The sequence below is a fragment of the Belonocnema kinseyi genome, chromosome 6, assembly GCF_010883055.1.
Source record: "Belonocnema kinseyi isolate 2016_QV_RU_SX_M_011 chromosome 6, B_treatae_v1, whole genome shotgun sequence".
Taxonomy (NCBI): domain Eukaryota; kingdom Metazoa; phylum Arthropoda; class Insecta; order Hymenoptera; family Cynipidae; genus Belonocnema; species Belonocnema kinseyi.
In genome coordinates, this window is record NC_046662.1 from 23533488 (window position 1) to 23545514 (window position 12027).

At 26.1% G+C, this 12027-nt stretch overlaps 1 protein-coding gene across 2 annotated transcripts in view; it reads right to left on the minus strand.

Moving 5' to 3' along the window:
• The window catches only part of LOC117175694 (phosphotriesterase-related protein), a 12473-nt gene extending 3487 nt beyond the window's left edge, over positions 1–8986 (minus strand). Inside the window, exons 1-6 of one of the 2 annotated variants that reach the window (XM_033365437.1) lie at positions 8971–8986; positions 8801–8847; positions 8566–8725; positions 7173–7360; positions 4321–4479; positions 1416–1580 (exon numbers count right to left, since the gene is read on the minus strand). In XM_033365437.1, the coding sequence (XP_033221328.1) occupies positions 1416–1580; positions 4321–4479; positions 7173–7360; positions 8566–8725; positions 8801–8825 (697 nt within the window). In that variant the 5' untranslated portion in view covers positions 8826–8847; positions 8971–8986. Of the gene's footprint in view, positions 1–1415; positions 1581–4320; positions 4480–7172; positions 7361–8565; positions 8726–8800; positions 8909–8970 lie in introns of those variants that run through there. The other variant, XM_033365438.1, reaches the window with a different exon arrangement.
• Between the last annotated feature and the right edge of the window lie 3041 nt (positions 8987–12027).

Below are 12027 nucleotides of genomic sequence, written 5' to 3' on the forward strand. Positions count from 1 at the left end.
CCCACACACACACACAGTTTACTACTGTATTTCGACAGAGGACACTTGACGTAACTTTACTATTTTTCTTTTTTTTCTGTACCAGCGAGAGTAAGGTGAATGCACTTATTACTCCTTATAAGTCAAAGTATAAAAATTCATTATTCATTACATTTCAATCAAGTTAGAACGATAATAGGAGCACGAACGATAACAGTTGCATTTACCATGCGATTTCACTTTATATTATATGAATAAAAAAATCATGGTCCTCTGTGTACATATTTTGAAAAAAAAAAATAATTTTTGGTTACTAAATAAATGGTTTTGCATAGAACAATGTGTATTGTTCTATCAAAACCTCCTACATTCATACATAAAATAATGCATGAGTTCATGTTCAAAATTAAGGGTTTCAATTCCGTCAAAAATTCTTGCAACATTTTTTCATTGAAAAATTTAATTTCATTTTTGAACCGTTCAATTTCGTTCATTTGCCTCTGAGTTATGAATTTTTGAAAAAAAAAAACTATTTTTTTTATGAGTTTATTTTTTTATTGTCAATCATATCAACAATAATTTTAAAAAACACATATTGCAAAATTGTACCGTTAAGTAGGTTTAAACAAGAACCATGCATTTTTCAGATTTTTGGGAATACGTTTTTGATTTTTTTAAAGCATCGTGTCAAATCGCCGCCCCCCCCCCCCCCCCCCCCCCCCCCCCTATGGTTAAGTGGTGAAAAAAAGCCCTACGGTTAACGGGTTAACTTGGAAACTCAACTATTGTTAAAAAATCGTCTTTGGGTTAAAAATTTAACTACTTTTGTGAGATTGCAAAATATTTTTACTGTGATGTCTGAATTGTTTTTGATGTAGATAATTTAATTAACATGTTCATGTTAAATTATTAAATTATTTCATTTGAAAATAACAAATGTTGACACGTTTAACATTTTAGAGGAAATATTTCAAACCTAGATAGAAAATCCTTCAAGCTATATTGTTAAAAGTTGTTTACGCTTTAAAGTTTATTTTGATCTCGCAAAGAATATTTCAAAGCAAATAATAATTATGTACTCTATATTCCTAAAAAATAAAGTTATTATTTTAGCCATTCAGTGTCCCATACTGCTTTTTTAATTATCTTAACAAATTTAATGCGACTTTTTGTGGACTTTTTTCGAAATTCCATGCGACTTTTTTTAAGCCTTCGAATCGATCCGATCCCTGCATAAAAATTAGCAATTGCTATGCTTTTTTTAAAATTATTAATAACTTTCCGATTTTGATTTTGCTTAAATATGTATATAATTATCAGAAAAATGTGTAATAACGTGATCAGTATTAAGAAAAATAAACATTTTAATATAACACCAATAATAGGAATATTAATTCATACATATTTTAATAAATAATGAGAAGAAAGTAACTTACGGTCAAGATGAGACATGATAGCTTTCTTAGGATCTCCACCAGCTTCGGTAAAAATTCTCATTATCTCAAAAGGTGCAGAAGGATTCCTTCCAGGATGGAAACTGATTGGACATTTAAGTCTCTCTTGAGCTGCTGCAGCTGCCCGAATTGCTCTTTTTTCAAAGTCTAAAACCCAATAATTTATTTGTGAAAAATAAAAAAAGTCTGCAGAGCATAAAATTAATAGAACTTCTTCCTACTCTTAATATTTGTTATGAAATATCTTATTTTTGAAAGTCAAAAAAGGAAATAATATTTTAAAAAATTAATGGCTAAGATCACCAGGGCTACCACAGACTAATCTTCTTGAAGAAAGATAAATTCTCAACCAAAAATGGAATAGTCAAATTTTCAGTTTGAACCATTAATTTTTAAACAAAGCAAAAAAAAAGAATTTTTAACAAAATAGTTAAATTTTGAAACGATGTAGTTCAACTTTGAATTAAGTAGTCAAATTTTGAACCAAAAAAGATGAATTCTCGAACAAAATATAATGAATAATATTTGAAGCAAAAAAAGATTAAATTTCTACTAAAAGAGATAATTTTTTATTGAAATAGATGAATATTTAACAAACAAACCAAAACATTTTTTTAGCAAAAGAAGATCAATTTTGTATTTAAAAAACCGTTTTTTATCAAAATATATGAATTTCCAATCAAAAAGATGAATTTTCAACCAAGAAATTTAATTTTCTACTGAATAGGCGAATTTTCAACAAAATACATAAATTTTCAACTAACTAGGTCAATTTACAGCTAAAAAATGGATTTCCGACCGAGAAGTTTAATTTTCCAGAGAATGAGAAGAATTTTTCAGAAAATACATGCATTTTCAAACAAATATTCGAATTTTTAAACAATAAGTTTCATTTCCTAACGAAAAAAGACGAATTTTCATAAAAGCACGGAAATTCTTTAACCAACAAAAATTCTAATTTTTAACAAAATATGTAATTGAATCCTCAATAAAAACAGATTACAAATTTTCAACCAAATGTTTCCATTTTTCACAAAAAAATGACATTTTTCCAAAAAAGAAATGAATTGTCAACAAGAAAAGGAGTTGAGTTTTCAAGGTAAAAAGTCAATAAAACAGTTGAATTTTCAACCAAAACAGATGATTTTTTCAACAAAAGAGATGAATTTTTAACAAAAAAGTTGATTTTTAAAATTGAGAAGTCGAATGTTTTAGAAAAAATTTTGACTTTTAATCCCAAAAAGATACATTTTCAACAGAAAAGTTCATTTTTAATATAGAAAAATGTTCAACAAGAAAGTGGGATTTTAAACCAAAATAGTTCATTTTTCAATAAAATACTCAACATTTCATACAAATAAAGTATTGAACTGCAACCAAAAAAAGTAGCAATTTAAACAAAACAGTAACATTTTTAAGTCAAAAAGAGAAATTTTATAGAAAATATTTGAATTTTTAATAAAAAAGTTAATAATAAAGATGACTTTTTGAATAAAAAACATTAATTTTCTAGACAAAAAGACATAGTTGAAAAAACCACATGTTGAATTTTGTACTCAAAAAGGTACTTTTTTATCCAAAAATGGTATAGTTGAACTTTAGTTAAAACCGTTAATTTTCAAGCAACAATATAGTTGAATTTTTTAAACGAAGCATTTCATTTTTCAACCGCGTAATCAAATTTTCGACCAAAGAAGCTAAATTATCGAATAAAAATAGTTTATATTTCAACCAAAAAGACCAATTTTCAACCAAATAGTTGAAGTTTCTACTAAAGAAATTCAAATAAAAAATTATATGGTTATATTTTCAGTAAAAAAATTAATTTTCATCCAAAGAAAAAGAATTTTTAACAAAATAGTTTAATTTTAAACTAAACTGATAAATCTTCAGCCAAAAAGTTAATTTATAATAAAATAGTTGAATCCTCAACCAAAACAGATTGTTAATCTTCAACCAAACAGGTATATTTTTAATCAAAAAAATTACATTTTTTCCAAAAAAAAGATCAATTTTAAACAAAAAAGTTCGTTGTCAACCAAAAAAGCTACATATTTAACTAAATACTTACATTTTCAACCAAAAAAGATTATTTATTTGCTAACAAGAGATGAATATTTAACAAAAAAGTTGACTTTTCATGCTAAAAAGTGGAATGTGTTAGAACAAAGTTTGACTTTTAATCCTAAAAAGATGCATTTTTAACCAAAAAAGTCCATTTTCAGACAAAAAATAAGACTTTACTACCAAAAAAGATAAATGTTCTATCCAAAAAGTTGTAAATGTTCAACAAAACAGTTATTGAGTTTTCAATTAATAAATATTATTTATCAAAAAAGAATCGAATTAAAAAAAAATTTTAATTTTTACCCGAAACCGATTAATTGGAAACCCAAATTATAATAGTAGACTTTTCAGAAAAAGGGGAAGCTTCTTTAAAATCGGAGAAAAACTAGGAATTCGTTAAAAAGGGTGATAGAGGGGAGTGGGTGGATGGGCGGAAAAGTTTGATGTCTGATATTGAAGAGCATTTTGATATCATCGATTACCATAGATTAATTAAATTATCTTGTTTCAGATAAAATCTCAAATGAGATGGATTAATATGACTAAGGAGGCATTTTCATAAACGAAAGTGACTGCAGTGTCTTTTTCTTTGAAAAGTGAATCAAAAGAGACATGGAAAACAAAATTAATTAAAAGTAACCGTGTGGCAGACCTGAAGATTACAAAATTTACTGTTGGGTAATTTTGGAACTAATAAAAAAAACATAATTCACAATTCGAGTCGAATAATCCTAAACAAAATTTTCTTTTTCCATGTCTTTTGTATACTAAAGGAATTATTTCAAATACAATTGCAAAAATATTTTTTATTTATATTCACCTTCAATAGGCCAAGCACTTCCAACTTCGCCAATAAATCCTGCTTTCACATCCATGCTTTCCTCGCAACCCTCCGTCATCTCTTTTATGATAAGGTCGAACATGCGTTCTTCACTATTCGAGAGAGATTGTGCACTTTGTGTCAAAGCTACATAATGACCTGAAATACGAAAAAATAATTACGAAAAGCTTTTAAAATAAAATATCAATTTTAATTGGTTTAGAAGGATGCCTTTTAATTTTATAAGATTTTCACCAAGATTGCTCAAAAATTCCAGTTTCAAAATTCCCCGACTTTTCTCTGACCAAAAATGTTTCAAATGTATGTTTCAAATTTTATCTTAAATTATTTTAAATAAAACTTATCTATAGGGATCAAATTTGATTCAAATATGAAACGCTTAAAACTTCAAGACGAAGTATATTGAAATTTTTAACGAAATGTAGTTAAATTTGCAACAAAAAGAACATTAATTTTCTACAAAAAGAGATGTATTTTTAAAGAAAGACTTAAATTTTCAAAGCCAAATATGAATGTTTTATAAAACAGTTGACTATTAAAGCCTAACAAGTGAAGTTACAACAAAAAAGTGTAAACCAAGAACTTTTTTGCTGTTATTGGTAGAAAGTTGAATTTTTTCTCCAACTTTTTTTTGTCGTGAGAGAAGAATTATTCAATAAAAAAAAACGATCTGCCAACAAACGAATTAAATTTTTAAGCAATAAAGTTTTTTTAACTAAAACGGAAATTTATCTAAAAAAGAGTTGAATTGCAAACAAAAAGCCAACTAAAAACAGTAAGTTTTCTACCAAAAATGGATTATTGAAATTTGTAGATGAAATAAGTTCATTGTCAACGAAAAAATAAAAAAATAGTTTAATCGTCAACTAATAAAATTATTCTTTTACAATATAGATCAATTTTGATTCAAATAGATAACCTTGTAACAAAAAAATTTGCCCGCCCCGCGGGCACATTCTCGTCGCGCGCTGCGCGCGGCTCGCTTCGCTCGCAAGTTTGAGCGCGCCTAAGGCACGCGACGGTTGAATCTCGCGCTCGAACATAATTACACCTCGCGCTTCGCGGTTGAATATTTATTCTTTGTATTTGGAATGCTTGAAAAATCTTGATCAAAAAGATCTCTTTTAAATGGCAGTATTTATATGCGTCTTCATATTCTGAATTGTCTACCTAATTAAGTATAGTCAAAGATTAAGTTTCTCAAAGCTCTGTAGGCTTTGAGGTACACATTCTCATCGTGACACTCGCGCTGCGCGCTCGATTTCCGACAGACATTTGTAAACAGGTTTTGTTGGATTTTTTTCTCGTAACTTTCGTCGTTTTTCCACACATTTTTTTTGTTTTATTTTTTTTCAAAGTTATTTTTCACGAATAAAACAAAAAGTACGCGTCCTATCAAGAAGTGATTCTTAAGGAAGTTGTAGATCTTTTTCAAGATAACCATTTTTGTTAATTCATCTTTTTTCGTATCCTACATAGTTTGTCCACAAAATTGAATTTTTTATTTTCCATTATTTTTTGTGCAATCAAAATTTGAATTTTCGATTTTTGAAAAAAATCCAAAAATTGGTTATGATAACCTTGTTGGGCTTTCAAAAAGAAATGTTTTTCTTCTCTTGACTTTTTTTCATAACGTGCGTTTTTCGGCTTCAAATTTTGATTTTCGGTTAATTAAAAAAATTTTGAAAACGCTATAACTCTAAGATTTTTCTGTTAATCGAAAATATAAATTGTTTGTTCTTTTTAATACTATAAATATCCGTACATAGAATTTTCACATTCAGAAAAAAGTGGTCTCAAACATTTTCAAAATGCGCTCACTTTTTGAATTTTTATTAAAAATGGCTGGTTCACAAACTAGTCCTTTCTTTTAGGACCTTAAAAAAGTGTGCCAAAGATGAATTTGATTCGTTAATTTTTTCGAGAGTTATCGTGTTTACGGACGGACGGGCGGACGGACGAACAGCCGGACAGAAAGACAGACGCCATCGTGAAAACCTGATTTTCGGATTCAAAGGGTCTCGAAACGTGGAGATCCGTTAAAAAAGTGTGATGTCAAATTTCCGACAATTCTAATACTTTTTCAATCATAAATGATGAGAATGAAAAAATATAATTCTAAATTAAAAATTAATTATTTGAATTTTCAACTAAGAACAATCAATTTTCAACCAAAAATGGAATCTTTTAATTTTTAGATAAGAATGTTACTTTTCAACGAAAAAAATGAAGAATTCAACTTTCATGAAAGTAGTTGGATTTTTGACCAAAAAAAAACTTTGGTCAAAATAGTTTAATTGTCAACAAAATAATAAAATGTTTAACCAAATGGTAGAATTTTTAACTAAAAAATATTGATTCTGAACCAAAAATACAATAGTTGTTTTTAAATTTAAAATAAGGAACTTTCAACTAAAAATAGTTGAATTTATTTATTGAATTCTATTCATTCAGTTTTCATTTGAGGGATAAAAACAAGAAACAGGGGAAAAAGAGGAATACAGAATTTTATAAACTTCAATTAAGGTCTATCAACAATTTTCCGTACTGGTTCAGGTTTTACCTGACTTTCACTGACTAGTTTTAAATTCCTCAACTTTCCAACAGTTTCTATCTTGCAGCTATCTTGTTCATCCTTATTTTTGAGAGATTTAAACTTTTTGTACAATAACTTTTAACTCTTTAAAATTTGAGGCTTCTAATTTTGAAAGCTTTTTTAATTAAAGATTTTGTATTTCAAATTTAGAAATTCTTCAAAAATCAGATTTTCTGAAGCGAAAAAAATATTTAAGAAACGGTAAAAAATATTTTATTTTATTATAGATTTCCACCTGTTCCTGCAATTATGTGAACTCCAGATTCACGACTGACCCGTTTCATAAATGGAATGTTTCGTTTTATCCCATGACTAGTATTTTCCACAATAGTTCCACCACCATGTTCCTTAAAAAGCTTCACATCCTGTAAAACGGCTTCTTCAGAATCACTATTCAGTTGCAAATTAGTTGAACTACTATAGCTGAAAATTAAAATTCGCAATGCACTCTATTTGAAAAAAAAGTGTTGAAAATACAAACTAATTTATATTTGAGAGTTGAAATAATTTCATTACTGTATTACGAGCACTTCAAATTTGGAATTGTTCACATTTTTTTATTTTAAACAGAGTTAAATTTTTTACGATTTCCAACAAATAATTGTTGAGTCTAGAGCTTTAGAATAATACATTGCTCAGCTTCAAAAGCAGCACTAAAACGATTAAATTGAAGAAGAAAAAATATCAAGTTAATTTAGAAATGTACAATTTCTAAGTTTTTAATTTAAAAATATCAATTAAAACTTGTGCGATTTATTTTTAATCTTTACTTCAAATAATTCAAAAATCTACGTTCCGTAATAAGAAATTTAAAAATTAAATTCATTTAATTTTGCACAATTGACATCAAATTTTTTAAATTTTACATTATTTCAATTTAAAAGGTATATATTTAAACTTTTTCAATTTTGAACAGTTAACTAAAATTCATTAATTTGTAATGCCTATTTTTATAAAGTGTCGGAATTTTTAAATACTTAACGATGCTTTTTCCAAATTTTTTAATTATTGGCCCATCTAAATTGAAATTGTGCTAATTAGAACATTTTAATTCGCACTTGTACAAATTGATATTAATCCTATTTCAAAATATTTGAAGTAAGATTTCTCTAAAAGTTCACAATTATTTCATATAGTCCGTCTAATTAAATTCTCAAATTTAAAATTGTTCTAATTGCAACGCTTCGGTTCGAAAATTTTATGGTAGTAATTACCATTATTATTTTCAAATTTCAGATTCAATTTGTTTTGCAATTAAAATTAAAATTAAGAAACAGAGTTTCAAGATTTAAAATTAGTAATTTAAAAAATGCGTATATTTTGTTGACATTTTGGAAAATGTTTCAATATATATCAGATCACGCCTGCGTCTGGCCTATTTGATTTTTTATTTTGTTTAAATATTACAATTTTATTAATTTTCAATTTTTTATATGTGACTGAGAACAGGGCTTCACAGCCCTATGTCACAATAGAATGATAAAGGTTGCATTATTTAAATGAAATAAAATGTCAAATGAGCCAGATAAATGTGTCGTTATATATTTTTAACCATTTTCCAAAATTTCAATACTACTAATATTCTTCCCAGAAAATAATATTTCAATAATAATAGGAGTAATACTCACGGGTACTGTTTGATGAAACCAACATTTTGAATATTAATATTCGCATCGAAAAAATTTTGAAGTTGGACAGGAGGTGCAACATAAAACGGTTCGAAATCGATAGCCAAATGTTCGTGAGTCAAAGTCCTTCCAAGTAACGAGACATTTACTGGCCCAAGTACTGGTTAAATAAAAAAAATAGTGTATCAACTATTTAAATTCAAAAAAATGATTGCAAAATATAATATTCTCTCACCAGTTGCCACGCTTTGAGTTCCCATTTTGATAAAACGAATCTACTTACTGAAAAATAAGGTACGAATATTAACTCCTTTATATTTGTGAATATCGTCATAAACTTGTGGTTATCATTCTCCAGACAGCTTTCTTATCTTTCTCTCAGATTGTAAATATGAAACCACTTACTTGATTTATCTTGTGTGAAAAAAGACCGGATTTCCTACAAGAAAGAAACTGAAAAGAAAGGAAAAGATTTTCAGGGAATAAATTTAATTACAAATTATTAAATATTATTCTATCTTGGATTCAAAATTAAAAGAAATTTGTTTTTTAAGTTTCAAATTAATTTCTGAATTTCTAATTCTTTCAAATTTACAGTTTTATTTTCCAGAGCTTTAAAATTTAACAGCTTTAGATGTTTTAAATTGCAGCAAGGAATTTTTTTAATATTCGAGTGGAAATTATCTGTTTGAACTGAAAATTATAATTATATAATAATGATTAAATTCTGGTTCATTTTTATTTACAACAAAAAATAGAATTTTAAAATTCGAACAGATTCTGATTTGGAATAAGGAATTGAAATCAGAATTTTTGAAACAATTCCCGTTCCCTATCAAATTATAATAATTAGCACACTCCAGAGAAAAATCCTGGTCACTTAATCAAACTGACTGTCATTTACCGGTGAAAGAAATCCCGGGTTTTCTGATTAACCTGCCAGGTAGACGTCCTGATAGATTTTAAAAGAATTACAAAAATTCAACATTCAAAAACTTACTCTTAGAAAGATAAAAATGAATTCTAGTAAATTCAAGTGAATTTATATTAAATCCTAGGAAATAGAAGTTAAATTTCTAAATTGAAAGCTAGTAAAATGAAGTGAGTTTAAACATTCAACTTTCAATTGAATTTAACCAAATCTAAATTAAATTCCACAATTTAAAATGAATTCAACAACTGAATACAATTATGTCTCAGTCAATCCAGGTATTTTGAATTTTGTGTTTTGAAATGCAGAGGATTTTATTTCGAAATTTTTTAAACTCGAACGTTTGCTGGTCCTTTTGAATTTATCAATTGTAAGGCTTTCAAGTTGAGCCATTCATTTCATAGTGAATCTCTGTACAATTTTCAATTATTTTTTAATATTTAAGACAAGAGACCAGTGAGTTTTCAATCAATAAAAAAATATCAACCAAATAATCAACGCTTAATAAATGATATTATTGTACAATTATTATTGGTACATTAAAATTTGCTTTTGTTTTGAAATAATGAAGTTCATTTTTCGGAATAAAAAATCGTTTTCAGTTTTGCTAGAAATCTTAATACAATTTTTTATTCAATCGAAAACTTGAAAAATATATATAATATATATATTATATATTATTATCTTGAAACCTTCTTCAAATCCTTTAAAGGCTTCAAGATATTATTTTTAAATCTTTAAAAATTAAGATTTTCAACATATCCAAATATCTCTGAAACTCACTCGAATCTTTAAAAATGAATAATTGTTTAATTATTATTATTTATACATAAAAATTCAATAATTTCACTTACAAATTAAAAATGATAAAAATAGAACAAAATTAAATTAAGTTTAAATTTAGTTTAAATTTAGCGAGTTAAGACTCTTTATTTTAAACTATTCAGTTTAAAATATTGCTCTTTTTCTTACTTAACATTTATTAAATTGAATGGGTTAAAAATTAAATATTTTATACTGAAACAGTATTTGAATTGTATCTTCAATTATTGAAAATGTTGAATTATGACTATATTAATTTGAAATTATTGTAAAATTGAAAATAGTTTATAAAATTTTAATCGATCGTTCTTTTTTTAATGGGTAACTTTAATACAAGAAATAATTAGATGATTAGATTTTCAAGGAGATTTATGTTGCTGAAATTGTGTTGGTGCTATTCGTCGAAAATTATTTGTACTTTTAATAATAAATTATTAAATGTTAAAGAATATCTGAAATTTTTGAACATGTTTAGTTTATGTTGGTGTGCTTCACCTGAAATGAATTGATTTTTTAACAAAAAAAAGCATTAGATGTAAATCCAAAGATTTTTGTTTAAAATTGTAAAATACTGAATTTTGAATAATTTCTGATTGGAATAGTGCTTTTCGTTGGAAACTAAAATTTTTATATGAACATCATTATATTTCAAACAAGATTCATTACTTTTGAACAATTTTAGGTTCCGTTGGCGTTTTACATAAAAAATTGGTAATTTCAAACAAAAAACATTATAATGTGAACAATATTTGAAATTTATAATTTTAATAAAATAATTAAATAAACTAGATTGAAATTTTTCTGATTGTGTTAGTGTTTTCCCTTAAAAATTGAATTTTTATTAAAAAAACACCAGATTTTAAAGAAGTTTAATAATTTTTAACCATTTTAGGTTGCCTTGGCGGTATACATCAAAAATTGGTATTTTTAAATTAAAATCATTAGGTTTAAAAAAAGAAATACAATCTTAAACAATTTTTTGTTATAACAAAAAATGTTCGTTTTTTTCGTCCAAAATTGACATTGCTCATAAAAAATCATTATATTCAATAGAATATTTGAACAAAAATATTTACTAGTATTTGTAAAAATAAAAAATTAGATTACAAAAAATATTCACCATTTTTCAACGACTTCAGGTTATGTTAACATTTTTCATACAAAATTGGTAGTTTAAAACAAAAAAAATTCAAGTTCAAAAGGAGATTTACAATCCTGAATTATTTTTTGTTATGTTAGTGTTTTTCGTCTAAAATTGCGATTGTTAATGAAAAAATCATTATATTTAAAGAAATATTGACAATGTTTGAACAATAATAGCTTCTAATCGTATTTTGGTAGGAAATTGATACTTTTTATCAAAAAGGTAACGGGTTTTCTATATACTGTACAAAAAATATTGTCCTTGCATACCTATTATTACAGATAATAGCTACTATGAAATACAACATTTCGGTATTTATATTAATTAAGGGTGTCTACACAAATCCTCGAAAAAAAAAACCCTCATAATCCAGGTTTTTTCCCCAGATATCTCAGATTTTTCCATGTATAATCTGTCATAGTAATATATTACATTTAATTTAAGCCACTTCAAATTCCTAATTTTTCAAGAAAAATAATTGAATTTTCAACAAGATCGATGAGATTTTCAAGTGAAATAATTGAATTTTCAATCAAAAATATTAATTTTCAATAAAATACGATTT